Raw genomic sequence first — 25,399 nt, forward strand, 5'->3', positions numbered from 1 at the left:
ATCAATGCCATCCTATTTGAGTATCAAGTTGCACTAGCAGCTGGAACATCTGGTCTGGTCACTGGAATTGCCAGCTGGATAGAAGATGTGCAGGTGTCCAGCTAGGCCTTTAAAGATGCACCGCCACTAGTGTGGCAGCCGAGCACGGCCACGATATGATGCAGCCCAACACATCCCGTGTGGCGCGCATCCGTCACTCCACCGCTTTCATCACCATCATCAAGAGGCTTCCTTATCTTTCATATGCCCGACGGTAGTAGGTCAAGGTTGCTGTTGCCAGAGTACGCCTCAGCTAACGCTGTCATTCTCCTTCTGTTCACTTAACCGGAACTTTGGAAGAAAATATCGCAGAGGTGGTCGCTACAATGACCTCTTTGAATCACTCCGGGGACACCATGTTCACCGTCTTTATCCGCCTACCATGCCCCCGGGGCGATTTTGTGGATCCCCCCCCGGTACTTATATTAGCCTTTTTCAGTGGAAAGTGAGCAAAAGCTGACTTCAGTAGATGGAATGGAATGCAGCCAAGGATCAGGCCCTCTGGGATATCCTTTCGCGGCCCTCGAAAGGCGATGATCTAGATTGTAAGTCCTTCATGGAACCTCCATCCCATACTAAGTACAACAACGGCTAACGGACCCAGGGAAGGCATTGTAACGTCACAAAACACCCCTCAGTAGCCGCATACATGCTGATTCTTGCCTGGCCACAGAGCAGATCACTTCGAAGTCACACTTCAGTTCTTACTTCAGCAGGCAGCATGGCTGTACGACCGTCAGCTGTCGCAAGTCCGCGCACAAATGCGCAAAGTGCCGACCACGCAGTCGACATCTACATCGCCGGCGCCCGGCTCGATATCCGGTAGTACTGCGCTCGGTCAAGCTAAAGCCGCCGCAAGCAACGGTGTGGATCTCTCATCGATTCGATTTGGTTTCGTTTGCTAACTGTGTAAAGCTCCGAGAGCCCCCAGTCGCCTGGCGCAGCAGAAGGAGTCCTTGCCACAACGAGGTAAGCTTCGGAGCTTCAAGAATTGGATGTTAGCCTTGTCACTGGAAGCCTGGTGCTGAGGAGAAGAAGCCCCGATTCCCAGACGCACAAGCTCGACGACAACCATAAATCAACTGAAGCCCGCCCGAGAGCCATTGCGCAACGAACCACCGGTGTCCGAGCCAAAAGAGCTGGGCCTTGAGGCTCATGCTCCACGGCAATCCGCCACGCGACGAGATCCTCCGATTCCAAAGTCACCCACTCTCGAGGAGGAAGACCTGACATCCAGCTCGTCCGAGTCCGAGTCCGGGGAGGACGAGCGAATGGACAGCCGACGGGGACTCAGATTCAGACCATTTGGCAAATTCTCAACGTATAAGCCAGGATTGCGAGATGATGAGGAAGAGGACGATGATTCACCGGCTTTTCTCCCCCTATCCTCCGGTCCAGCCCATACCCCCCACCATCCCTCAGGCTCGGATCTTAATGCCACGCTACGATTGAACGAGGAGGACGTACCTGCAGTCTCCAATCGACGCCCCGCCGAACAACATCATGCGGTCAGAAAGTCTCCTACCGCGGATTCATCCACGAGCTCTGTCAGCTCTGGAGTCCCCGTGTCGCATTCCGCGACTGATCGCCGACGACATATGCACCAAAGCGGCGGCCCTTTGAGCCCTCGTCGCGCCGCCGAGCTAACCCCCTTCAGTCCGCGGCGGTCGATTGCATCTGCGGGTCGAGAGACCAGCGATGGCACGCCTAGTATGGGAAGTAGCTTTAGTGACCTGGATGGTAAGCCTCGCTCGCTCACGTACTCTGGATTTATGCTGAATTTTGCCCGTCTACAGATGCCAGCGTCACGCAGTCGGCGCTCGAAGAGGCTCTCATGAGCAATATGCAACATGGAGGAATGGCAAGCCGCATGAGCACTTTTAGCCAGGCTTTACGAAGTCGCTATCTGCCTTGATTAGGGACTTTTATCTCGTCGCACTTGTTTTCTCCTCGGCATTCACATCAGATGACTTTCTCAAGCAAAGGATTTATCAGCAGATTGGATGTACTCAAATCTATCAATGTTTCTTCGTATAATCTCTATTCCATACACAAAGATCACTTTCAGTCCTTTGACTACCATGTACGACTGATTTCAAGTGGCTGTTCTGACCATGACAAGTGTCACTTCAAGTTGTTAAAGCCGCCTTCCTGCCCACAGGGCATCCGTCGTCTGTTCTCCGGGGTACTCAGTACAATCACCGTTCTTATCTCCGCCAGGCTTGCGCTTAAATCCTTCAGAACCCGGGAGCTTATCGCGACCTGTTCGGATCGGGACTAGCGCTGTCAGCACGACGGAGATAAGAGCCCGGAGCTTGCCAGCTTTCTTTGGCTCGACAAACCTCAGGACCCTGTCAGCATTCTGCACACTCATACGGGTCTATGGATAGCGAGCTCCGAATTGGGTTTCCAAGAACATGAGGGCCTGGTCGGCTGGTAGTTGAATGGAGACCCTGCAGTCCCGGCCACAAGACCGGCGATGAGGACTGAAAGCACAGAACAGGACTTAGAGTTCGGCGATAACTCAAACTAGGCCCCACCCCTCTTGCGTCATGCCATGTCAAAGACCCTTCGCAATCCCTTGGAGCCTAGAGTCCAATGGCTATATATACGTGCTCTTGGACTGTCTGTCCTCCGCTGACCAGCTTCATTGAACATTCATCTCAATTAATCATATCCCAGATCTAGACAACATGTCGTTTAACCCAGTTGCCCCAAAGCCCAAGAGCCTACTTGGCTACCACCAGGTTCTCTCTCCCACCGCCGGTGTCAAGGTACGGACTATTCTTCGAACTCATCATGGGTCTGAAGCTGAAGTAGACAGGTCTCACCGCTATGCTTGGGTGCAATGAACTTCGGAGAGGCGTGGACGGACTTCATGGGCAAATGCAGCAAAGAGGATACCTTCGCTCTGCTGGACTACTTCTTCAGTGAGGGCGGGAACTTCATCGACACGCATGTGCCCCCTAATTTTGCCTCGCATCATCCTCTCCTCTTACACCCTCAATTACTAACAGCTGAAAACCCGCAGTGCCAACGCATATCAGTACGAAGAGTCGGAAACCTGGATCGGCGAATGGATGAAGCTGCGCAACAACCGCGACCAGATGGTGATCGCCACCAAGTACACGACGGGGTACCGCACGGCGCACTTCGACACGGAGCCCCTGCAGTCCAACTTTGTGGGCAACTCGGTGAAATCGCTGCGCGTCTCCGTGGACGCCAGCCTCCGCAAGCTGCAGACGGACTACATCGACTTGCTGTACGTGCACTGGTGGGACTTCACGACGGGCGTGGAGGAGGTCATGCAGGGGCTCAACGCCCTCGTCGCCGCCGGCAAGGTCCTCTACCTGGGCGTCTCCGATACTCCGGCCTGGGTCGTCGTCAAGGCCAACGACTACGCCCGCGCCCACGGCCTGCGCCCCTTCGCCGTCTACCAGGGCAAGTGGAACGCCGGCTTCCGCGACATGGAGCGCGAGATCGTCCCCATGTGCCGCGACCAGGGCATGGCGATTGCGCCCTGGGCCCCGCTGGGCCAGGGCCGGTTCCGCTCCGCCGAGGCCCGCCAGCAGGCCCAGCAGCATGAAGGGTCCTCGCGGGGTTCGCAGCCCACCGAGGCGGATCTGAAGATCTCGGAGGTGTTGGAGAAGGTCGCCGAGCGCAAGGGGACGAACCTTCACGCGATTGTGAGTTTGCTCTCGGCCCATGGGTCTCCTTTCCCTCTTGGTTCTGTTGTATAGTGCGTCTGTGTGCAAGTTCCTGACTGACTTCCTCCGGTAGGCCCTCGCTTACCTCCGCTACAAACAACCGTACATCTACCCCATCGTCGGCCAGCGCAAGGTCGAGCACCTCAAGGCCAACATCGACGCCCTGAAGATCAACCTCAGCAAGGAGGAGATCCGGGAGATCGACCTGGCCGCCCCCTTCGACCCCGGGTTTCCGAACACGATGCTGTTCGGTGGGAACGAGAAGTACGACGTCGGATTCACGGCCGCGGATCACTTCTTGACAAAGTGGGCGGCGCATATCGATGCGCCGCCGCAGCAGGAGGCTGTGCGGCCTCGGAAGGAGTGAGTTGAGGATTGAGTGAGGCCTGCCTCGGTGTGTGTATATATTATATGTGTGTAGGCGTGCGAATATTGAATTCTTGTTGGGTTGTGTATACATCTACGGCTGGAGTATATCTAGTGGGGAGGAGATGGGTCGTAGGTAGATTAGTTGTTTCATTCATGCATCATCTCATTTCCTCTGTCTCTGGTACTGGTACCGTGGGACGTTGGAAGTTACTGTAGCACTCACATCCGGACGCTTGCCTCACGCTTGATTGCTCTCAACTTGGAAACAGCACAGCACGATCATCCCGCCCGCGTTTCACCATCGCAGGACCCCGTTCTACCACGGTCGAGAACCTCGAAACCGTTGCGACTTGCGACAGCCACTAAGTCTGAAACTTGATGACGACGAGAGCCGATAAGATTCTAGATCAATGGCTGGCAGTTGAGATTTATAGCCGAGGCACATTTCTTGGCTACGGAGTGGAGAACGGCGGGTTTTATTCTACACTTTCGACGTCTGTCTCTCGGCAAGAACACTGTACCTGACTTTTTGTACTCAAGCTACAAGATCAGGGATGCAGGCTAGAATTCTCGCGCAACAAAGTATCGAAGTTCGTTTCACTCATCCTGGTGGCGGCGTGGTGCTGGTGGTGGAGTCGATTCCAAAGTCAGCCGGAGCCGGAGTCAGAGTTCACGAACCCGCAGTCCGAAGAGCATGAACAAAGAAGATGGTGAACATATAGCCTAGCCACAAAACGTCGTCTTCAAACGATGGGGTTTGACTGTTTTACGTGCGCATTCTGCTCTGCCGTTGAACTGCCGGTTCGGCGATTGGAAATGATTCGCATGGTTCGCATGGTTCGCATGGTTCGCATGGTTCGCATCGCATGGCTTGGCAAGCAACTATCGGTAAATTTTGGCGCTTGGGTAGGGTCGGCATGTTTTTCACTGTCAGCCGAGGTTTGTGCGAGGACATGATACTGACACTACCAGCTGGAGGAAAAGTGACCGGCTGGAGGGAGCTGGTGTTTGTCTGACTGGTGAATAACCCTATTCAATACCAGAATTACTGAAGATGACGGGTCAGTGCCGAGGAAAAGCCACCGAGGAATAACTCCGAAGGCGGTAGCTCCAACTGCCCCTCCCTCTCCCTCCACGCCCTGTCAGAATGTTGAGGCCCCGCCCTTTCGGTCAACTCCAATTCAACGAAGCAACACATTTACACATCAATCTGTTAATAGGTATTTGCCATCTATCGAGTGGCACTCTGCGAGAGTGGCCTTTGATCAGTTTGTCGTTTCCATCGCATCGAAGCCTAATTCCCTCATTTCACCATAGAATAGCGCATATCCGCATCTATCCTCTCCGCTCGTTCATCATCATCAATCGCCGACTCAATCCTTGTCTCAATCGAGCCCGCTCATCTCGCAAATCAATCCGTCGCTTCCTCGCGCATTATTTGCGACCCCTAAGGAGTCCATTGGAAAACATCGGACCACGAAGCTTTAGGATATTGTCGGTCGGAAGTCGAAGAGACTCGCCGGATCCAATATGTCGTCCGCTCCGACAGCAGACATGACCCCCGCGGAGGCTGAGTCCGTCTACTTCAACAACTACCCTCCTCCCAAAGCTCTTCCGAAGCACGAGGCCCTAGCGCGCGCCTTCGTGGACTTGCATGTCCAAGCGGGCCGGCGACTGGTCCTCGTCACTTCTGGAGGCACCACCGTTCCTCTGGGTTTGTGAGCCGGGCACTGCGCACAAGAAATCACGTCTAACCATGTGCAGAGAATCAAACCGTGCGCTTCATCGACAACTTCAGCGCCGGCACTCGAGGTGCCGTTTCGGCGGAGTACTTCCTGCAACAGGGCTATGCCGTGATTTTCCTCCACCGTCAGTTCAGTCTGCTGCCATACTCGCGACACTACAGCCACTCGACCAACTGCTTCCTCGATTTCATGGACGATGACGAGTCCGACTCCGAGGGCCGCCCGGTCGTTGTGTGCAGAGAATACCAGGATCAGATGCGCGATGTGCTGCGCAAGTACAAGTACGCCAAACGCAACAACCTCCTCCTACTCCTCCCCTTCACCACCGTCTCCGAGTATCTGTTCGAACTGCGGTCGCTGGCGCAATTGATGAAGCCCCTGGGCCCCAACGCCCTATTCTATCTGGCGGCAGCGGTGAGCGACTTCTTCATCCCCCACGATCGCATGTCGGAGCACAAGATTCAGTCGTCGGAGTTACCGAGCCACCTGGAAAGTGGCGGCCAGGGCGAAGATTCGTCGGACATATACACCGGAGGACTCGAGCCACAACCGGTGCCGAACCGGAGCAAGAAACTGGTCATCGACCTTGACCCGGTGCCCAAATTCCTCCACCGGCTTGTGGACGGCTGGGCCCCGGACGGAAGCATGGTGGTCTCGTTCAAGCTGGAGACGGACCCCAATCTGCTGGTGTACAAGGCGAAAACTGCCCTGGAACGGTATGCCCATCACCTGGTGATTGGTAACCTGCTGGCGACGCGGAAATGGGAGGTGGTCTTCGTCACGCCGGAGTCTCCGTATGAGCGTTGGATTCGCGTGCCCAAATCGCGGCGCAGCAAGAGCATTTCTGGTAGCGAAGACCAGGTCGGGTTGGCGGAGGCGGCCAAACAGCGGGCGGGCGAAGCCGCGCTGACGGGAGAAATCAGTGGGGGCGGCAGTGCTGGTGGTGCCCCCGACCAAGTCCCTGAGGTGGTCACCACCGCTGAAGAGGGGGTCGAGATCGAGAGTCTGATCATTCCCGAGCTGGTCAAGTTGCATTCCAACAAGATTGCGCAGTACGGCCGTTCGGCATCGGCATAGTGTAGCATCGATGGTGAGGATTGCGGGTGGAGGAAAAGAGAGTGTGAATGAACCGTTGCCATTGTTGAGGGACGCTTCTTAGTGTGAGTAGCTTAAAACACTGTAGTCTGAGTGCAGCAGGGTCCATTGCTTCCTCGAATAGAATAATTGGAAAGGGATCCATAGCACATACTGTGTACAGGAACAGCCCGTTTTTTTGTCCCCTTCGGCTTTGGGGGCGGCAGAAAAAGCATTGAACGCATTGAACGCATTGAATGTGCCACTACGGCGTACTTTTTCTCCCCTTCTCTTTCCCCTTTTCGTTACTCACTTCTCCTTTCCCTCCCCCCCCCCTGATTCCAATGGAACAGAGACGTGATGAACTCTAGATCATGGTCTTGAAGTATGGATTTACCATGCGAGGACATTCATCCATCATGAAATTCGCTGGTTTTGGTTCTGTTGTTGGCCTCCCCAAGAAAGCTGAGACAGAAAACCGCCGGGCCTGTCAGGGGCGGTTTCAGGATTGCAGCTCCTCCTCAAACCATGGCTCAGTCGGGGCCCGGGGGGAGCACCAACGCGTCATCGATGGCTGGGCTCAGTGGGCTGAGAGTAAGAAAACTAAGGACTGACTGAATACTGTCAATAGGGACCACCGTTTGGGACTCTAGATCGCCTAGACACTGTGGGCCGATCTGCGCTTTGCCTACGTGCCTTCCTACGTCGCCATCCCCACGCCCGTCCAAAAGACAGCTTCGTTGGTTGGAACAACCGTTTTCTCTTTCTCTTGGCTGCTGCCTCTACAATTGTCTCATCATCATCTGCTATCCTGTCTACTCTGTCCTTCTCCCCCTCGTCTTTTTCTTCCTCTCTCTCTCCTCCTCCACGGATTCTCCCCCTCCTCTCCAAACCCTATCCCCATTCTTTTCTTCTAAGCGCCAGGCGACTGCGTTCCTACCCGTGCTCTCAGGAATCCGACCCCGTTGTCCGACAATTCCAGAAAATAAACACTCGAGGAAGGGAAAGCTGTCAGCCATTGAACCTGTCGACACGAGCCACATTGCTAGACACAGGAAGAAAATGATCAACGTGCTGCAATCAATCTGGAGGATCGGTCCATAATCTTGCTGTTTCAGTCGCTTCTTCTTTCCTCTTGTCTGTCACTCACAGTTCAACTTGTCCCACTCCGCTGCAGGTCGGCTTCCTTACTGGACTAATCACCAACCAACCAACCTCCGCTTCCTCTCTCCCCTCGTCTCCCCTCACTTCAACCACCACTGCTGCGAGGATGTTCCGTCGCTCTCGTCGCATCGCAGCCCTCTCCGCCCTCCTGGGACTTATCCTCCTCTACCACTTCTACACCCTCCGCTCCGAGCTACATCCTCAACAAAATGACGAAGCCCGTCGCACTCTGCCCGAATGCCCTCCCCTCCCGGGGATGGAGGACGTCCTGGTCGTGATGAAGACCGGCGTCACCGAGTCCCTCGACAAAGTCCCCGTCCATTTCCACACCACCCTCCGTTGCGTCCCTCACTACGTCATTTTCTCGGACTTTGCGGAAGAAATCGAAGGTGTCAAGATTCAGGACGCCTTTGTTGGAATGGACACGACCGTGCGGGATACTGTCGAGGACTTTAACCTTTACAACCGTCTCCGCGAACAAGGCCGTGCCGGTCTCGAGTCCGCCGACTTCGCTGACGAGGCCAATTCCAACATCGGCAAACCGAACAACCCGGGCTGGAAGCTTGATAAGTGGAAGTTTCTCCCTATGGTTCAACAAGCGCTGGCCTATAAAGACGACGCGAAGTGGTACGTCTTCATGGAGGCGGACACATATTTCTCGTGGCCGACGCTTCTCGCATGGCTCGCACATTTCGACTCCAGCGAGCCGCACTATATCGGAACCGAGACCCAGATCGCGGACGTCATCTTCGCGCACGGCGGATCAGGCTTCCTCGTCTCCAACCCGGCCATGCAGCTGGCTTCTAAAGAATACGCCGCGCGGACGGTGGAGTTGAACGAATACACCGATTGGCACTGGGCAGGCGATTGCGTCCTAGGCAAGGTTCTCGCGGACGCCGGGGTGCCCTTGCACTACTCCTGGCCCATGCTCCAGAACTCCAACCTCGGCGAGATCGACGAGTTCGCCACGGGCTTCTATCGCAAGCCGTGGTGTTTCCCCGCCGTGGCGTTCCACCACTTATCATCCCGCGACATCCAAGATTTGTACGAGTATGAACGTCGCAGATGGCAAGATGTACGTGCTATCACCCTATCTCCGGATCTTTCCCTGCCCCATGATCTTTTTTTGGGTGAATCCCTCATCAACTAACACATCCCGCGTCTAATCAGGTAAACAAACATATCCTCCTCCACCGCGATGTCTTCAAGGAACTCATATACCCCGAACTTTCCAACGTCCGCGACAGCTGGGACAACCTTTCCGACCAAGAACGCCCCGGCATCACCACCTTCCACGAGTGTCAGACCACGTGCGCCGAAGCGGCCAACTGCGCCCAGTTCGTCCTCCGCGCCGGTGTCTGCTTCCTCGGCGAAACGCCCCGGCTGGGTGTCCGCAACCCCGAGGCTCGGTCCGGCTGGGTCCTGAATACGATCGACAAGATGATAGAACATGCGCCACGGTGTGGTCGGCCGGACTTTGGTTTATAGACTTTTTTTCTTCTTGTCCCCTCCCCCCCCAAAATCACACAGAAACCTTGTCAGAACTATTCGCTGGCCGAGTAATTTATCCCACAAGCTGATGAAACTATCCTCTGTTTTTCTTTCGGGTTGCTGGGTGTGGTGCTATCCGTTTTTCTATATCGGATTAGACTATACTCCCGTTCCTCCCTACCGGACATCGTGCTGTTCTGCCCAAAATTATGGCAAGGAACTATGCGTGCATTGTGGTCGAAGGCGTTCTTTGGGGGTCTTGCTATTTTTTCAGCTTCTTATTCCTCGATTTTGGCTTGCATCCACACCAGGCGTCTGGGTTACAGAGGGGGGCACAAACCACCTGAAAAGAAGTTTCCTTGATTTTCGCGATTGTGTGAGAAACAAAATGTCTTGCATTCATTATTTTTGGTGTCCGCTTCAGCGTTTCTTTTGGCCACGCTTTGCTTTTTGTATCGTATACAATATGCTTTATACCAACTCATGCCACCATCTGTTTATACTTCCATCCGCGCTTGCCACAGAACAGAGCATAGCGTAGCGTAGTATAGCGTAGCATACAGGAAAACCACGGACCCAACCCGATTTGCCCCCAGCTAATGGATCGGAAACTTCAGGGGGGGACTCCGCGGATCCTCCAAACACTGGTCGATGCGCATGATGGTCTTGTTCTGGCTCTTGACGAACTGGATTACCTCGCGGAAGTAGCTGACGGTCGTGGCACTCAGGAAGTGCATGACGGCCAGGTTGCCCCCGTGCTGGACGTCGCGGAAGAAGGCCTCGCGCTGCTTCTCCGGGGTCTTGGAGTCGGCCCACAACCAGTCCTCGATGTCGACGCTCCAGGTGATGATCTGGGGGTCGGTGATGTAGTTGGCCAGGCGTTGGCGGGTGCGGGCGCCAAGGGTGCCGAAGGGGGGCCGGAAGTAATGCGCTGTGTTTGTGAAGTATGCAGTCAGCTAAGCGGATGGAAACCTCTGCCCGTGTTGAGCGGACCATACTTTCGATTCCCAGGATCTGGCGAAAGGACTTGATGTTTTCGACGATCTCGCGGTCGATCTCGGCGATGGAGCCTAGGCCTTCCATCCTGTATTGAGCCACTGTAGTTAGTCGTATTTTTCTGGCGATTTGGGACGAAGAAACACAAAACCACCATATCTCCACCCGACAGTCAACAATCAAGAAGAAAAGAATATGGGGGACAAACTTGCGATGCGTATCCGAATGCAGAGCAATCTGATGCCCGCGCCGAATCATCTCGCGGTAGACGTTCGAGAAATTGGTCTCGCGGTCCCGGAGCCCCAACCCGACCACGAAGAACGTGACGAGCACGCGCTCCTCCTCGAGGATGCGCATGACCTCCTGGGCGAAGCGGGGCTGGCCGTCGTCGATGCCGAAGGCGAACGAGTCCGGGCGCGAGCAGGTCAGCGACAAGCGGCCGTTGTGGACGCGGTGCGGGACGGGGAACCCCACGGGGATGGCGGGGACGAGCTCCACGCGGTACAGGGTCAGACTCTCAAGCGACCAGAAGCCGCCGAAGCTGACGGAGACCGTCTTGGCTAGGTCAATGTGGAAGTGCGCCAGCGGAATGTAGATGTCGTTGCCCCGGGCGTAGCGCGCCGCCTCGACCACGTCCGACGTCTGCGGGAACGGGTTGCGCGTCACGTCGCCCGCCGGGTTGTTCTGGTTCAGGAAGATCGAGAACTTCGTCGTGCCCCCGAAGACGATGTGCAGCGCGTGCGTGGGCTGGTGGCTCCGCAGGTCGTAGCATGCCGACGCGGAGAGCTGCGTGTGGTAGTTGTGGTCTGGGTCGGAGGGGAAGAGCCGCACGAATCCGTTGCCGTGGTGCACGGTTAGGCCCTCCAGGGCCCCGTGCCAGTGGCCCAGGGCGTTGGTGTCTTGGTGCTGGAAGGTGTCGATTAGGATGGTGTTGGGTGGGCCTTGTGGGTTGTGGAAGGGGGTGGGGGTGAGATCGAGATTTTGGGTTGGTGGGGAGGGTGGGGAGGGTGGAGGAGGTGGTAGCGGGGGCGGTGTTGCTTCGGTGGGAGTCATGAGGGCGTTGATGAAGAGAAGAAGGAGGAGGAGGAGGAGGGACGAGAGAGTGGTGGACATGCTTGAGGCCATGGTTGACGTTGTGAAATGCCTGTCAAGATTACGACTTTATGTATTTGGCAGTGCTGTCATGCGGTGATGCAGTGATGTCTCGGTGGCAGTGAAAGAGTGATGATCTTCACAGTGTCTGATACTGACGCTGGCTCTGTGCTGGAAGGAGCTTCGAGGTGATATGCTACGTGGTCTACTTTGGGAAAGAGCATTCCCATGAATCGAAAAGGTTGTGGCAGTGAAACTACCGTGCCTTGCACAGCTGCCATGCCTACCCCGGACTCTCCAAATTCAGTTCATAGGCCCTAAGCTGTAAGCATTGGGCCATGTACAGTTGAGACGAAGATATATTGATAGATCTCGTAACCTTAACCCTAACTGAAATCAATCAGATCGAGAATGGGAGAAACGGAGACTATTACCAAGGTAAGCCGGATAGATTCCTTCTTCATATCATCATCCGAGAAAGAAGTGGTCCAGTCGTAACAGCTGAGGAGAGGCAAGACTTTGAGTCCTAATAGTAGCTGTAGTATCTGGACTTAATATAAGGGAAGAAGAAGGCCCTGCGGGCCTGCGCTCTGAGCCATGTACATATGTACTGCTAATGATGCCTGAGGCAACAGTGGCCGGTCACCGAGGATTCCAAACCGAATGCATGGAATATGCTCAGTGAAGGATAGCATGTTCAATACTCGAGAATACACATTAGTAACAAGACCAGACAGCCATACTTCAAGGCATGGGCCACTTCACATATCCCGGCTCTTGCTCCAGACGACCTTCCCGCACCAGGTTGTCAAACGTCCAGTCGCAATGGCAGCCAAGGAGACTAATATTCTGCAAAGCACAGGCTATGGATTAGTAACCCTGAATCATGAAAGCACCACACTATTGCCGAAGCTAAAGAGCCCGAAAATCGGTTGGGAGTAATGAAACCTACCTCCAGATTGAAATCCGCATGCCCATGTAACGCACCGACTTGTCTCCAAGCATGCACCGTGTCCGCTAATAGAGAGAACTTCCCACTGCTGACCCACGTAGCCGTGGAGCGACTTCGATCGTATCGGAACCAATGGCCGGTGTCGTGGGCAGGTGACGGATGACTCTCCGTGGCCGCCTCGAAATGGAGATGGGCCATCCCAGGGGGATATAGCTGGGGGATGGCCTGCAGAAACATAGTTCTAAGAGCCGGCATATGCTGGGCCGCTTGGCCAGCTGCTCGATGAAGGTTGTTAAGGAGATCCGCCGGCTTGCTCCGAAATGCGTCGGGGTACCGGTCTTGAGGAGCCGGAGTTCGGGGGTCCTCCCTTATTCCCTCGTAGACATCTTCCCGCTGAGACAAACTATACGGTTGACAGCGGGGGTCCTTCTCAAACAGCCACTGTCCTGATGGCGTCACCGCTTGGTAGACGAGTTTCAATAAGGTAAGCCGTGGCCATCGGGGCGGTGCTGAATAAGGGTGCAGCGGCGGCCAGAAGAATTCAGGGCCGATCATAATCTTGTCAATCTTAACAGTTACCAGCTGCTGCGTCAGCTGGTTGAGAGCCTGGCTAAGCAGGTCATACCAAGGCTCTGATCGCCGAAAAGGGGGGAAATGTCCATCTGCTGGAGGAAGTCCCGGATATTCTAAACAAAGGTGTTCAATAGTGCTTGGCCAATTCGATACGGTAAGGGCAAATTCTAGCAACGTGAGTCTTTGACTTTAGCCTAAGTAAGTTATAGAGGGTAGAATAAGGTCCTGTACCATTCCGGAGTCGATCCCGCAGCTGTTGGTCTTTTCGCTCATCGTCTGAGAGGCTGGTATGGACTATCTGTATGCCGGGAAGCCGCGACAACAACTTGGAGACTGTCGCTGGGGCAATCTTACGGTGACCACGGCATGTAACTCTGAAATGCGTCACGCAGCTGAGCTCGGGCAAAGTAGTTGGATTTATTATCAAGTCCAGGTAGGATTGATAGAATCTCCAGTCTAACCAGTCCTCCTTGGGAAATTTGCGGCCCCATCGCCGACGACCCATACGTTTTCTTTCATCAGGCTCGGCACCACAATCGCTAGAAGATCTGGCACGTATGTTTAGCGAAAGTCCTGCAACCTCCTCTTGAGACCATATACTCAGAATATTCCAGAAAGAGACTATAGTCTGGGTGAAGGCCTCATTGTTTTTCTGGCGATCTATTTGGCTTTCCAACCGGGTCCGTGCAGCGATCTCGTAGGCAGGAAGCAGAATATACAGATCCAGATAACGAATAAAGCAGCGCCGGGGTGAACCAGGGGGGATAATCTGCTTAAAGTCGGTCAACCGGTCAAAGGTCAGAAGAAGATGGGAGAAGGTCTGCTTCTCAATCAGCACCTGCCACTTCCTACAGACACTGGCATAAGAAGCTAAAGAGGCTGATCCTAATTGTGTCAGAATCAAAGAGAGGATTTCGGAGGGCAAAGCACTGATCTCAGTCATGGTTGTTGTCAACCTCCAATTTTGAAAGTACAAGTTGGAGCGAGGACGGGAAACGCATCTATGGTTGAAGGGCAGTCGACTCTACACTGGCACACGATTGAGGTTTCTAGGTCACCCGTGACCAATCAGAGCTAACGTATCTGGTAAGCGGACCAGCCCGCCCGCTCTGAATTACTACCTGATTATCAACTAGTTAGTTACTGAAATTCGTACAAAGTATTGTGTATCTGAAGCTTGGGTAATCGTGACACTAATCTCTGAAGGATAGTGGGACGCTACCCTTCAGGTTCAATCCATGGTTACATTGCCATGTACATACCGGAGTAAGTGTTTGATTTTCTGGAGGAGCAAGCCGACATCTATGAAGAAGCGGGTCAGATGAGGAAATCCGCAAGGATGAAACCATGGAGAACTATATCATCGGCGTCAACACCAACGACCCGGCCAGCAAAGAGTGCCGCGATATCAACTGGTCCATCAACACTTGCAAGTTCATCATGTTTGCCATGGATTATGTACGTTGGGCTTGCTGTTTCCCTCTTGAGTCCTGCTTATAGCAAGCAACTTCGGTACTCTCTACCTTCGCGGACCACTTTTGCTAACAGAGGTGATGTACTACAAGGTCACTGCAACCGACACCAGCAACATTCTGGTCACGCAGGCCGAACGAGTGGGATCCTACTTGTACGTCTCGGATTCATCCATTCATCAACCCGTCCATACCTCGTGGCTTAAAAACCCTTTACATAGAGGGTGGGGGGTTGATTTCTTTCCTCCATTCTAAAGCACGAACAGCGATGACTTAACGCAAATTACAGCGACGACATCGAATCATATCTAGCAATCATCGTAAGCAGTCCTAAGTCCGATCCTTTACATTGTTCACCACATACTAACAACCCCGACCCCCGACCCAGCCCAACCCCATCCCAGACCAGCGTCTCGACCTCGGAACCAAATGGCGCAGATTCATGTACCTTAACTGGGACCTACAGGCGAAGAAAGCGACGAGTGAATTTACATATTGTACCCCACCATGCCATACTCAACCATGAGAAAGAGAAAAACATACCTACCGGTCCTTTCTTCCCACCCACACACCGACTACCACGCCACACAGCAATAACTTCCTTGCTAACAACCGGGGCACAAACAGATATCAGATTGTCTCCAAGATTGGGTCCCCACAACCTACGCGGCCTACCTCTCGATGCGGACGGCGACATCGAATTGGGGGGCATCGAGACCAACGAGGACATTCTCGCGCGCATCAAGGCAGTGGCCAGTGCGTGGGAGGCGTTTCCGCGGAGCTTTGCCAATCCGTTTCCGAGCACCTGGTAGTGAAAAGTAGAGCAAGCAAATACGTACAATCGGTTGCAGAAAGTTTCCGCACACCCGCCCGGAAACGCGTCTTCTTCTATACAAATTTTACAACCCTTTGATATTCCAATTTTCATTACTATATAAAGAGTCTTGATATTTGATTATCAAGCTATACTATTGCTTTAGGATAGTCTCTGTTAATTTTAGTATTATAGCTGATGAATATGAGATCCTTGTCATCTTCAATAGTAGAGCAAATTTAAAAAGAATCACAAAACCAGGTCTAGCTTTCTTAGAGGTTTTATTTTTACACGAACTGTATAAGGACTAGAACCTCTGGATGAAGGTTCAGAAAGCGAGAATGAAGAGTTCCGGGTGAGCAGGGCGGTTGTACAAGGCACTGTATCAATTATGTTAGACATGTTTCTAACCTCCATATGTGACTCTGTCTGAATGACAAGAAAACGACGCCGCTGATCAAACCCTCATCCCTATCTACCACCCAACAAGCGTGATCGTTGGCCGAAGATCCTGCAACACTGAAAACAGCATCCGCCGTGTAGGCAGACAAACTCAATCCGACAGCGTCCGCTAGATCTCCGGGGCATGACTGGAACAAGGAGGGAACCTTACAGCATCATTCTCAAAGCCACCGAGGTATCAACTCCTCAAACAACATCGGGTTAGGTATGGCTCAGGATACTGTGAACCAAGTAAGGGCAAAAAGGGAGCTTAGGACCAACGAGCTGAGTCCGTCAACAGAAGATGCCACTCCATGCCTCTTCAACTCGGGTGAGAGAGCCGAGAGGCCCGGTGCGGATCCCGAAGTCAACAGACAAGCCAAAGGTCCCGTCTTAGAAGCCCCAGTCGGTGTCTGATGCCTGGGGCGCGCTGCCAGCATCGTTGTCATCCATCTGAATACCTCCCCACGCTGCACCAGCGTCATCTCCAGCGTTGCCGTCACCGTTATTCTCATCATCGGTATCGTCCTGGAAGTCGATCCTGTTGTCAACAGGCTTGTAAGACTCAAGGAAGTCAGGAACCTTCTGGCCGCTCTCAATAAGGATGTTGACAAGCTCAGGTGCAAGTTCCGCATCGTCCTCGTTGTAGAATGAGGACGCCAGGCCTTCATTCCCAATGCGAGCAGTGCGTCCTATCAAAGGTTAGCGTGAGTCGCTATATGGATGGCTCTTCCAGCTTACCAATACGATGAATGTACTCAGTGATGCCGCCGTGCTGGGCACGAGGCAGGTCAAAGTTAATGACATGCATAACATTTTTGATATCAAGGCCGCGAGCCGAGACACCGGTAGCCACGAGGATGGGGCACTTGGCCACGCGGAAAGCACGCCTATCTCTCGGTCAGAGAGGGTCTCACTTTCTCTCAAAAAGGGACTACCTACAATGCATCTTCACGCTCACGCTGAGTACGATCGGCATGGATCGAAGTGCTCGGCAAGCCCATATTGAACAGGTAATCATCCAGAAGGTCAGCCTGGGTCTTCGAGTTAACAAACACCAGGGTCCGGGAAGGGGGCATGGAGAGCAGAAGATCGTAGAGACACTGCTTCTTCATGTGCCGCTCTGCAAATATGATCTGTGGCTAGATTAGTAACAAACAGAAGCAGCCATTCTACTGGGAGCCCTACGTTCTGCTGCACGTTGATGTGAGTGCTACCAGGGCGTCCGATGCGAATGCGAACATGATCATCTGCGAGGTACTTGCGAGCCAGCTCACGGCAAGCCTTGTTGAAGGTCGCAGAGAACATCATGTAGCGATGATCGGCATCCTCGTTCACATCTATCATATGTAAGTGTCGATATTGTATAGAGAAAGAATTGATGCCAGCATACCTCCTCCTGACATTATCTTGTTGAAATCCGACTCCCAATCAGATTGGAGAAGCTCGTCGGCTTCATCGATGATAGTGTACCTGTGGTGCCGATCAGTTTTACGTATCTTGTTTGCTCAGGAGTCGACTTACTTTACACGATGAAGCGAAAGCATGTGAGGCCTATCCATGAAGTCAAGGAGTCTTCCAGGTGTGGCAATGAGGATATCGCAGCCACGCTGCAGCTCGTCCCGCTGATCACGGAATGGTGCACCTCCATAGACCACACAAGGCCGCAACATAGACCGATAACACAGGCGTCTTGCCTCGTCGAAGATCTGAGTTGCAAGCTCACGGGTCGGAGCGACAATGAGAACCAAAGGCTCAGCCCGGACAGCATCCATGGCAGGATTGTAACCAGCCGCCACATTAGGACGAGGAGCGGCGAGCTTCTTGGCCTTACCCATCAGCTGGGACAGGACGGGAATGAGGAAAGCCGCAGTTTTGCCAGATCCTATTCATGTCAAGTGGCCGTTGCGACATAACAGACAGAAGTGCTTACCAGTCTGGGCAATGGCAATCAGGTCATGCCCAGTGATAACTGCTGGGATTGAATACGCCTGGATGGGTGTTGGGTGTGCGTAACGACAGAGTTCAATATTCTTGCGCATGATCGGATGCAGACCAGCGTCATTGAACTATGGCGATCAGAGCCATGATCACACTCAGCAAAGAGAAGGGGATCAAACGTACATCTCTCACAGGGTTGGGTCTTTCGTGACTCTCGGCGATGACCTCAATCTTTTGTAGACTATACACAGTTAGTGATCCGCGATGTGAAGCTTTGGACTCCAACTGACATACTTTCCAATCTTCAGACCAGCCCGGTTGATGAATTCGTTTCGGAACAGTTGTTCCTCAAGCTCAGGTATCTCCGGGCCTACATCACCATACTCGTCCTTCCATTCATACTTGGCTGCATTTGCCGCCCACTCGGGGAGCTGACCGTCACCAGAGTCGCCCGCGGGTTGATCAGGAGCGGAAGCAGCAGTGTACTTGTCATAGTCATAGCTCTCTGGAGCCACCCACCCCTTTGCGCGGGCGAGGTTGGACGCGTCGTTCTCTTTGTTGTCCTGACTGTTTGTCACATCGTCGAGCGCGGTGCCCAACGAAGACATATTAAATTCCGCCATGATTGCTCGTCCAGGGCTGGACTAGCTCCCAACGACGTCCTACGTGACAGACTCTTGACACTAGCCTCAGGGTAGCTCGGAGTTAAGACGACGAACAAGTGTTTGTTATTGGAGAGCAAATGATACCTTTGTTGAGAGAGACGCGTGAGACAGTTAGAGTAGTCAGGCCGTTATATGAACAGATGACGAGGAGAAATAGGCGTGGAGATGGACACGAAGAAGGGCAGTGCACTTCTTACAGGGATGGTTGAAAGATGGAAAAAAGAGGAGAGAGAAGGAGAAAAGAAATGAGGGAAGAGGAGGAGATGGGGAGAGGAGAGGAGAAAAGATGGGAGAGAAAGAAAGCTGAAGTGGTGTGTGTGGGCTGGCCTCAACAACAACACCACCTCACGCCGAGTCGAGCAAACGGATTGCACAACAAGACACCTCAACGGAGTGAGGCCAATGAGCACCTGCCCCCAAGCCTTGTGAATGTAGCACCTACTACCTACGGAAAATTGATACGAAATGGAAGTACACAGGGAATTTTGACTACAAGATCAACCCGAGAACGGTAGTACTCGGAAAATTCATGACCACAGTCCAGTTCCTACCAACCAAGCGGATAAATCGTCTGGTCCCCTCTGAAGACAAGTGACAAGGGATTGTCGAAAGTCTTGAGGAGAAAATTACTCCATCATGCAAACATCCGAGAGCCGAGTATGGCCGTTTACTACCACTCCGTATAGTGACCGGATCTAGTGAAGATAGCACCTTAGCAGCTCCGAAACACCAGTAGACGGGATTTCTTGTTGCAAAAAGAGACTTGAAGTTTTGATGCTTGCGTGCTGCTGCGTGTCTTTCATTTACCATGCCTCATGACTTGAAGCTGGGTAGAAAGAATCTCATCCTCACCCCAATCTCTGTTGATGGGATACACTTCACTGAAATACCAGAAATTTCTCTATCTGTTTTACTTCAATCTACATGCCTAACACAAGTCCCCCTAAGCTTCCACCTCTCTTTATCACATCCACGTACCCTGTGTCTAGATCTGCAATAGCACTAAGGACTATTTTCCGATGTATTATTTACAACACCGCTCCACCAGCACACAGCTGTCATTCATCCTAAGTCAAGGTCTGGCATTGGGTCAGAGACCAGATAAAGACTCAAATTTGCAATCTCTCTGGTCAACCAGCTCTACCAGAGTTCATGTAGAGAGTTCAATCGGCTCTGAAAATCATCGTGCTGAACATGTCGACCGCGGTGTTGATACATTGAAAGTGCCTTGCAGGTCTCGGGAAAATGCACTGTGATGCCGACTGCGCACGACTGAGAATTTGTGGAATAAGCGATCTGCTTGCCTTGTACGATAAAAGCCGGACAAGACCCTCTGTTGATTTGTGAACAACAACCATAAGGACAAATATATCGGAGGACCATGGCATCAAATCTACGTGCACAAGAGCTATGAGTGACTGGCGTTGTGATGGAGAGAAATCCCCGGATGGACATGATGCGCCTGCCTACAGCATACAGGTCAATGCTGCTCTCTACCGACATGGACATGCAGGACTTCGTATGGCGACTTGTCTTTATTTCCTCTTTAATCACTGAGCAGCAGTCGATGAACCGGAAAATTTGAGGTATTTATGCAATCGTTCCTATGCTTGTGGGTCAGTAGCTTTGGTATAGCTCTTGCCTTATTCCTAAGGCATCAGCATATTTTCCAACGTCATCTCAGGGGCAAATACCACTCGTCAACTTGCATGGGACAAGCATATTTCGACCGATGCACTCACCCCGTTTTGACCAACAACAAGGCCATGAGGCTCTAAGACTACGAGCAGATGAAGTGAGGATAGCCCATATCTTCACAGATCGACCTGCATTCCCTTGCAGGACAGTGGCGCGGCACGGAACAATTGGGAAAGAAAAGGTCGGAGACTCCGTCCGCGCCCAGCCCGTAACCCGCCAAGTGGGTTCGACCGACCTCCAAGCGGGCAGAAGGAATCTCAAATATACGCTGTACTCTGTATCACGGGCCAATAATCCCATTTCCCCGAGACCGAATTGAGCTTCCTCAGCGACCCTCAACTACTTTTCGGAATTTGGATTTAACTCACTCAACTCCCCCCTCCCCCCTTCGACCCTCCTTTGTCATCGCTCCGATTCTCAATACTTGCTCCATGCCATTGAGTCGTCATGGCCACTTCTACTTCGAATCGGGCGAGCGCGCGGCTGGAGCTAGCCAATCCGGGGACCGTTAAGATCAATGTGAAGGGTGCCTTCATCGTGGACGATGATCCGAGGTCCAAAAGTCCGGTGAGGACCGACGGGGTTTCTTATGAAGGTGAGCAACCCCCCCTCCCCTCCCCCGCGAGAAGCACGCCTTTTTTCGTTGCCGGCACGATTTCACCGGTTAACCCAACGAAACTCACTTTTGCTTATAATCCTGTGGCTCAGGTCATGACATTCGGCTTCCGAACCACAAGGAAATTAGTCATGTAGCTGTTGATGTGAGTTAACCTTCTCTCCTCCATCCGGACACTCTGCGGGTTCCCCGCACACAATCGGCAGCAGCTCCCCGCAGTCCTCAACGTTCCTCGCACCACCACCACCATCACCACCAGCACCACTTCACTCAGAGAACTGACTCGAGCAATATGGTTTTTAGATCGGCGGCTCGTTGGCCAAGCTCGTCTACTTCACTCGGGAAATCGACTCCGCCGACAATGGCGGGCGACTCAACTTCATCAACTTCGAAACCTCCCGCATCGACCTGTGCATCGACTTCATCAAGGAATTGAAGGCCGAACACGAGAAGCTGAAGGGCTCCTCGGGGGCGGAACTATGTGTGATGGCGACGGGCGGCGGGGCTTACCTGTACTATGACAAGCTGAAGGAGTCCCTCAATGTCGACATCATCCGGGAGGATGAGATGGAATGTCTCATTACCGGTACGCATGGCCCACATTTCGCTAAGATTTGGAACGTCAAACACATTTCTGACTTGACTTTGTTTTTCCACAGGCCTAGACTTTTTCATCACGGAAATCCCCAACGAAGTGTTCACGTACAGCGAGACCGAGCCCATGCAATTTGCCGAGGCCCGACCGGACGTTTACCCGTACCTATTAGTCAACATCGGCTCCGGCGTGTCCATGATCAAAGTCTCCGGCCCCAAGCAGTTCCAGCGTGTGGGCGGTACGCATCTGGGGGGTGGGACCTTCTGGGGGCTCATGTCGCTGCTGACGGGGGCCCGCACTTTCGACGATATGCTCGCCATGGCGGATCGGGGTGACAACAGCGGGGTGGACATGCTGGTGGGGGATATCTACGGCATGGACTACAGCAAGATCGGACTCAAGAACACGGCCATTGCCAGCACCTTCGGCAAGGTCTTCCGCCTCAAGAATCAAGCCGGTCAGCAGACAGCCGACGGGACAGAATCGTCTCCCGACGAGGAGCGTGATTCGACGAATGGCGATCCGAAGTTCAAGCCCGAGGATATGAGCCGGAGTTTACTCTATGCTATCAGGTGCGTCAAGATCTCTCAACACTCAATTTCCCAAAGGGATTGGTCTAACAGGGCACAGTAACAACATCGGCCAAATCGCCTACCTGCAGTCCGAGAAGCACCAGGTCAAGCATATCTACTTCGGCGGCTCCTTCATCCGCGGCCACCGACAGACCATGAACACGCTCTCGTACGCCATCAAGTTCTGGTCCAAGGGCGAGAAGCAGGCTTACTTCCTGCGCCATGAGGGCTACATCGGCTCCGTCGGGGCGTTCCTACGGAGACAGCCTGCCAATTGGGGACGCAGGAACAGCATCGACGAGGCGTCCCTACAGGAGCTCAAGGCGGCTCTAGAAGCCAAGCACCAAGCTAGTCAACCGAACGCATCCTAAACCTGGATAGACCTTTCGGACAAAGCATACATACTGGACAACTTAGATGTGTCCGGCCCCTTACCCCTTAGCCCTTACCCCCTTCCTCCACTACCTCCTCCTCCTCATTTTGAGCGTTTTGATACCCGTCGATTCTCATGACACATTTGTACTCTTGCATTTTATACTGTTTCTACATCATAATGCTCGTGTAATTTCCGGCCACCCTGAAAGTCTTCGATGACATCCTCAAAAATCATGAACAAGGCATTAGACTTCAGATTGTGTTTTGACGAGTGCATATTGTTTAGACTGTTGTACACTTAATCTTTTAGGGTTTTTCTTGCCAGGCATCCACTGCACCGTGTCAAGAGTGATTCCTTTGCGGGCGGGTTTCCTTCTCGGTCATGCTTCGGAGTCGGCCAGTTGTCCTGTACCACTACATAGATACCAGCGTGCATTGAGAACCGGGTAGATCTCGAATTGACCGGTCGATTTTCAAGCATCCATACGGGTTACGAAGATATGTTCAAAGAAGGCGCCAGCAATGAGCGAGCACCCAGCGAGAAGCCGCACTGTTCTTCTCTCTCGGGCCTCAAGATTTAATAACCGGTCGGACCTTGATCTCCACAGCCGGAATATTGTCCTTCCCTTTCAAGCTATCCAAGGCCACCCAGATCATATAGTCAAACTCATCGTGACCGCCCCGCGGAAGCCACACCTCGCCGTGCGACTCCGTCTCGCAACAAAGATACTTGAGCTCCGTGAGCTTGTAGTGGAGGCGAAAGAAACCGAGGGCTTGCGCAAAGAGGTCATCCACCGTGCTGCATGTGGCCACGAATATGAACCGTTTGGGCTTGTCCTCCGAGCACAGCACGAACACCAAGCCGCCGGTCACCTTGCGCAGAGACAGCGGGTCCGCATGATTCGGTTTGCGCCTTTTCGGGACTGGAACCGGGACCGGCGGCGACGTCGGGGCAGGTGGTTGCTGTCTCTTTGGCAACCTTCGGGTCTGCTGGATGGGCTCACTCGCCGAGGATAACTCCTCATCCGTGTCGTCGACAACCTCGGACAGGGGGGAGGGATCATCTGTGTCCGAGAATATACTGGCCACTCGAGTTGTGTTCGCGACTACTTTCTGCGGCGGCCGCTGCGGCCGCTGCTGCTTCTGCGCAGACTTCGATCTCGCCGACCTGGCGGGCTGGCGCTGGCCCCTTTCACTAGCTCTCCTCTCCTGCGGCCGTTGCTGAGCATCAGCCGTGGCCATGGCTCCTCCTCCTTCCTGCTGCCGCTCTCGACGGCCATCGATAAACTCCCACGCCGCCGGGTCGTAGACGATCTCCTGCCCGGACTTCATCCGCCAGACGCGCACCGCGCACGATGGCGGCGTGGGATCCTGCTCGGCCGGCGTCCATTGTCGAAGAAACGTGCCGAACGGGGTCGAGTGGGGCTGGCTGCAAACCACGATCTTCCCTCCTGCTGGTGCAGACGCCGACTCGGAACTTGTTGTCCGCGGGCCCCCCGCCGTCGCCGCCGGCGCCGCCTCATACGCCACCAGCACGTTGGTCCGCGGACTATTCAGGGGATACTGGCAGAGCTGGAGCTCTTGGCCGGTGCGATTGAAGACCCTGGATTCCCGGACCACTCCTTCGCCGCGGTAGGAGAACGGCGGGCGCTTCTTCCGCCGCTGGCCGCGGGTGGATTCGTGCCATTTGGCGATCTCCGCCTGCAGGTACCGGGGAAAGGGGATCGGGGGGCCTTTGATGGGCTTGGAGTTGATGGAGAATGGGTTCGGGATGTCGGTGTTGTCGGTGTCGGTGTCAGTATCGTTGTCGTTGTCGTCGTCGTTGTCGGGCTCCGCGGTGGTTTTGGTGTCGTTGTTCGCCGTCGCCGCCGTCACGGGGGTATGCCCAGTGACAGTAGTAGTAGGGGTAGTCGTAGTAGCAGCGTGGAAGGGGATGTCGGGCCCCTCGTCGTAGGGCGAGGGCGGCGTTGACGAGGAGGATCGGCGGCTGCGCTGCTCGTTGAGAGTAACCAGTCCTTTCGCATCGGACTCCTCGACCTCGTACGAGTTGGATCTGGAGTTGAGGATGTTGGGGTAGAGAACAGTCGACCTCCTGGAAATTTGGGAGCACATGAAAACTTGGTTAGCTTGACTTGATTCCCTTCCAAAGCTCCAAAAGTACCTCCTTATAAAAAGAAAAGGAGAATCAAAATGAGCAATGGCGTGGAACTTCCGCTGACCACTGGGAACTCGACATATTGATTGTTCACCGCTGGTACTGGACAAAGTACTCGAGTAACAGGAATCACAAGCTGGGCTTCGATGCCTCGGGGGATGGGATCTCTGTTTTGTGTTCTAAATGAGGGTATAAGACTTTTGAGAGTAGGAGAAAATGCCCTTGGTTTGTACTGGATGGACATTGACTGATCAAACGAAGAGTGCGCGATCACGCTTTCGGTGACATGTACAGTAAGTCCAGTAGTGTAGCGCGTTTTGCGTTTGCTTATCATTGGATTCTGAACTTATTGGGCAACCCCGCGGAGGAACCACCTGCAGAAAGTGGACTTGTTGGGAGATGCCAACGTAGATTTGGCATGTGACTCAATATCTGAGAGGTAGTCGAAGACGATAAATGCGTCCTCGTATTTTGACATTCACACAATCGGATCCTTTTTTTTTTCTATACTCCTAACGAAGATCATCACAGTGTCGTGAGCGGCTGGCAGGAGTGGTGCGCTAGACTTCCACACTATACCTACAAGAGCAATGCCTTTTGACACTGACAGTATAGATCAACAACGTGTTCTCGCCAAGCTCCTAGGCTTGCATAGCGCACGCAAACTTCGCAAACCAGGCTTTGAATTATCGGTGGCGCACATATTATGATCAGTGAGCAGGACATGGCGCCAAGTAGAAAACGATGTATACGTTCGCTGGGTACAAACTGCCAGACATAGCGTCAGGTCTGTCCAGTACAACGACGATTGTCTGGTGCAGGGCCAAGGCACTAATATGGCCACTTATCAGCC

At 53.4% G+C, this 25,399-nt stretch overlaps 11 protein-coding genes across 11 annotated transcripts; 6 read left to right on the forward strand and 5 right to left on the reverse strand.

The window, feature by feature from the left end:
* The first annotated feature begins 223 nt into the window (after nucleotides 1-223).
* Nucleotides 224-2,096, forward strand: BO82DRAFT_429778 (multidomain presynaptic cytomatrix related protein). The gene is made up of 7 exons (XM_025640568.1): nucleotides 224-455; nucleotides 509-584; nucleotides 644-653; nucleotides 713-903; nucleotides 955-1,008; nucleotides 1,078-1,779; nucleotides 1,836-2,096. Exons 1-7 carry the CDS (start codon nucleotides 366-368, stop codon nucleotides 1,952-1,954), a joined length of 1,242 nt encoding a protein of 413 aa, XP_025495032.1. The 5' UTR covers nucleotides 224-365; the 3' UTR covers nucleotides 1,955-2,096.
* Nucleotides 2,097-2,489: 393 nt separating this feature from the next.
* On the forward strand, nucleotides 2,490-4,209 carry BO82DRAFT_351634 (norsolorinic acid reductase). The gene is made up of 4 exons (XM_025634478.1): nucleotides 2,490-2,813; nucleotides 2,864-2,994; nucleotides 3,071-3,725; nucleotides 3,820-4,209. The coding sequence occupies exons 1-4, from the start codon at nucleotides 2,733-2,735 to the stop codon at nucleotides 4,111-4,113; spliced, it is 1,161 nt and encodes a 386-aa protein (XP_025495033.1). The 5' UTR covers nucleotides 2,490-2,732; the 3' UTR covers nucleotides 4,114-4,209.
* A 1,080-nt stretch (nucleotides 4,210-5,289) lies between these two features.
* Nucleotides 5,290-7,134, forward strand: BO82DRAFT_351635 (phosphopantothenate--cysteine ligase CAB2). Its single transcript, XM_025634479.1, has 3 exons — nucleotides 5,290-5,335; nucleotides 5,433-5,829; nucleotides 5,880-7,134. The coding sequence occupies exons 2-3, from the start codon at nucleotides 5,646-5,648 to the stop codon at nucleotides 6,935-6,937; spliced, it is 1,242 nt and encodes a 413-aa protein (XP_025495034.1). The 5' UTR covers nucleotides 5,290-5,335; nucleotides 5,433-5,645; the 3' UTR covers nucleotides 6,938-7,134.
* A 514-nt stretch (nucleotides 7,135-7,648) lies between these two features.
* BO82DRAFT_211308 (uncharacterized protein) lies at nucleotides 7,649-8,090 on the reverse strand. The gene has a single exon (XM_025630699.1). The coding sequence runs from the start codon at nucleotides 7,975-7,977 to the stop codon at nucleotides 7,750-7,752; it is 228 nt and encodes a 75-aa protein (XP_025495035.1). The 5' UTR covers nucleotides 7,978-8,090; the 3' UTR covers nucleotides 7,649-7,749.
* On the forward strand, nucleotides 7,877-9,823 carry BO82DRAFT_211295 (glycosyltransferase family 31 protein). Its single transcript, XM_025630698.1, has 2 exons — nucleotides 7,877-9,173; nucleotides 9,269-9,823. The coding sequence occupies exons 1-2, from the start codon at nucleotides 8,205-8,207 to the stop codon at nucleotides 9,584-9,586; spliced, it is 1,287 nt and encodes a 428-aa protein (XP_025495036.1). The 5' UTR covers nucleotides 7,877-8,204; the 3' UTR covers nucleotides 9,587-9,823.
* Nucleotides 9,824-9,984: 161 nt separating this feature from the next.
* On the reverse strand, nucleotides 9,985-11,638 carry BO82DRAFT_381267 (polysaccharide deacetylase family protein; the record flags this gene model as incomplete). Its single annotated transcript, XM_025637833.1, has 3 exons — nucleotides 9,985-10,520; nucleotides 10,588-10,673; nucleotides 10,794-11,638. The coding sequence occupies 3 exons, from the start codon at nucleotides 11,636-11,638 to the stop codon at nucleotides 10,186-10,188; spliced, it is 1,266 nt and encodes a 421-aa protein (XP_025495037.1). The 3' UTR covers nucleotides 9,985-10,185.
* Nucleotides 11,639-12,518: 880 nt separating this feature from the next.
* Nucleotides 12,519-14,145, reverse strand: BO82DRAFT_328911 (uncharacterized protein; the record flags this gene model as incomplete). Its single annotated transcript, XM_025633036.1, has 2 exons — nucleotides 12,519-13,369; nucleotides 13,434-14,145. The coding sequence occupies 2 exons, from the start codon at nucleotides 14,143-14,145 to the stop codon at nucleotides 12,519-12,521; spliced, it is 1,563 nt and encodes a 520-aa protein (XP_025495038.1).
* A 404-nt stretch (nucleotides 14,146-14,549) lies between these two features.
* Nucleotides 14,550-15,486, forward strand: BO82DRAFT_399253 (uncharacterized protein; the record flags this gene model as incomplete). The annotated part of the gene is made up of 5 exons (XM_025639091.1): nucleotides 14,550-14,660; nucleotides 14,768-14,829; nucleotides 14,964-14,994; nucleotides 15,063-15,171; nucleotides 15,302-15,486. 5 exons carry the CDS (start codon nucleotides 14,550-14,552, stop codon nucleotides 15,484-15,486), a joined length of 498 nt encoding a protein of 165 aa, XP_025495039.1.
* Nucleotides 15,487-16,322: 836 nt separating this feature from the next.
* Nucleotides 16,323-18,719, reverse strand: BO82DRAFT_426683 (DEAD/DEAH box helicase; the record flags this gene model as incomplete). Its single annotated transcript, XM_025640370.1, has 9 exons — nucleotides 18,165-18,719; nucleotides 18,054-18,111; nucleotides 17,863-17,998; nucleotides 17,454-17,814; nucleotides 17,323-17,402; nucleotides 17,118-17,269; nucleotides 16,872-17,065; nucleotides 16,671-16,819; nucleotides 16,323-16,621 (listed from the first exon to the last, which is right to left on the reverse strand). The coding sequence occupies exons 1-9, from the start codon at nucleotides 18,491-18,493 to the stop codon at nucleotides 16,323-16,325; spliced, it is 1,758 nt and encodes a 585-aa protein (XP_025495040.1). The 5' UTR covers nucleotides 18,494-18,719.
* A 1,918-nt stretch (nucleotides 18,720-20,637) lies between these two features.
* Nucleotides 20,638-22,841, forward strand: BO82DRAFT_351637 (pantothenate kinase). The gene is made up of 5 exons (XM_025634480.1): nucleotides 20,638-20,828; nucleotides 20,942-20,994; nucleotides 21,153-21,435; nucleotides 21,509-22,016; nucleotides 22,075-22,841. Exons 1-5 carry the CDS (start codon nucleotides 20,681-20,683, stop codon nucleotides 22,385-22,387), a joined length of 1,305 nt encoding a protein of 434 aa, XP_025495041.1. The 5' UTR covers nucleotides 20,638-20,680; the 3' UTR covers nucleotides 22,388-22,841.
* Nucleotides 22,660-24,627, reverse strand: BO82DRAFT_429784 (uncharacterized protein; the record flags this gene model as incomplete). Its single annotated transcript, XM_025640569.1, has 2 exons — nucleotides 22,660-24,483; nucleotides 24,611-24,627. 2 exons carry the CDS (start codon nucleotides 24,625-24,627, stop codon nucleotides 22,962-22,964), a joined length of 1,539 nt encoding a protein of 512 aa, XP_025495042.1. The 3' UTR covers nucleotides 22,660-22,961.
* Nucleotides 24,628-25,399: the final 772 nt, after the last annotated feature.

This window comes from Aspergillus uvarum (genome assembly GCF_003184745.1).
Source record: "Aspergillus uvarum CBS 121591 unplaced genomic scaffold BO82scaffold_9, whole genome shotgun sequence".
Classification (NCBI taxonomy): domain Eukaryota; kingdom Fungi; phylum Ascomycota; class Eurotiomycetes; order Eurotiales; family Aspergillaceae; genus Aspergillus; species Aspergillus uvarum.

Excerpts from the sequence above, each read along its gene's own strand:
- BO82DRAFT_429778 (XM_025640568.1), top strand. The coding sequence starts at position 366 with ATGACCTCTTTGAATCACTCCGGGGACACCATGTTCACCGTCTTTATC. Across the intron at positions 456-508 it reads ATTTTGTGGATCCCCCCCCG|ATGGAATGGAATGCAGCCAA; the intron begins GTACTTATATTA and ends TGACTTCAGTAG. Across the intron at positions 904-954 it reads TAAAGCCGCCGCAAGCAACG|CTCCGAGAGCCCCCAGTCGC; the intron begins GTGTGGATCTCT and ends AACTGTGTAAAG.
- BO82DRAFT_351634 (XM_025634478.1), top strand. The coding sequence starts at position 2,733 with ATGTCGTTTAACCCAGTTGCCCCAAAGCCCAAGAGCCTACTTGGCTAC. Across the intron at positions 2,995-3,070 it reads GGCGGGAACTTCATCGACAC|TGCCAACGCATATCAGTACG; the intron begins GCATGTGCCCCC and ends GAAAACCCGCAG. Across the intron at positions 3,726-3,819 it reads GGACGAACCTTCACGCGATT|GCCCTCGCTTACCTCCGCTA; the intron begins GTGAGTTTGCTC and ends TTCCTCCGGTAG.
- BO82DRAFT_351635 (XM_025634479.1), top strand. The coding sequence starts at position 5,646 with ATGTCGTCCGCTCCGACAGCAGACATGACCCCCGCGGAGGCTGAGTCC. Across the intron at positions 5,830-5,879 it reads AGGCACCACCGTTCCTCTGG|AGAATCAAACCGTGCGCTTC; the intron begins GTTTGTGAGCCG and ends AACCATGTGCAG.
- BO82DRAFT_211308 (XM_025630699.1), bottom strand. The coding sequence starts at position 7,977 with ATGTGGCTCGTGTCGACAGGTTCAATGGCTGACAGCTTTCCCTTCCTC.
- BO82DRAFT_211295 (XM_025630698.1), top strand. The coding sequence starts at position 8,205 with ATGTTCCGTCGCTCTCGTCGCATCGCAGCCCTCTCCGCCCTCCTGGGA. Across the intron at positions 9,174-9,268 it reads AACGTCGCAGATGGCAAGAT|GTAAACAAACATATCCTCCT; the intron begins GTACGTGCTATC and ends GCGTCTAATCAG.
- BO82DRAFT_351637 (XM_025634480.1), top strand. The coding sequence starts at position 20,681 with ATGGCCACTTCTACTTCGAATCGGGCGAGCGCGCGGCTGGAGCTAGCC. Across the intron at positions 20,829-20,941 it reads CGACGGGGTTTCTTATGAAG|GTCATGACATTCGGCTTCCG; the intron begins GTGAGCAACCCC and ends CCTGTGGCTCAG. Across the intron at positions 20,995-21,152 it reads TTAGTCATGTAGCTGTTGAT|ATCGGCGGCTCGTTGGCCAA; the intron begins GTGAGTTAACCT and ends TATGGTTTTTAG.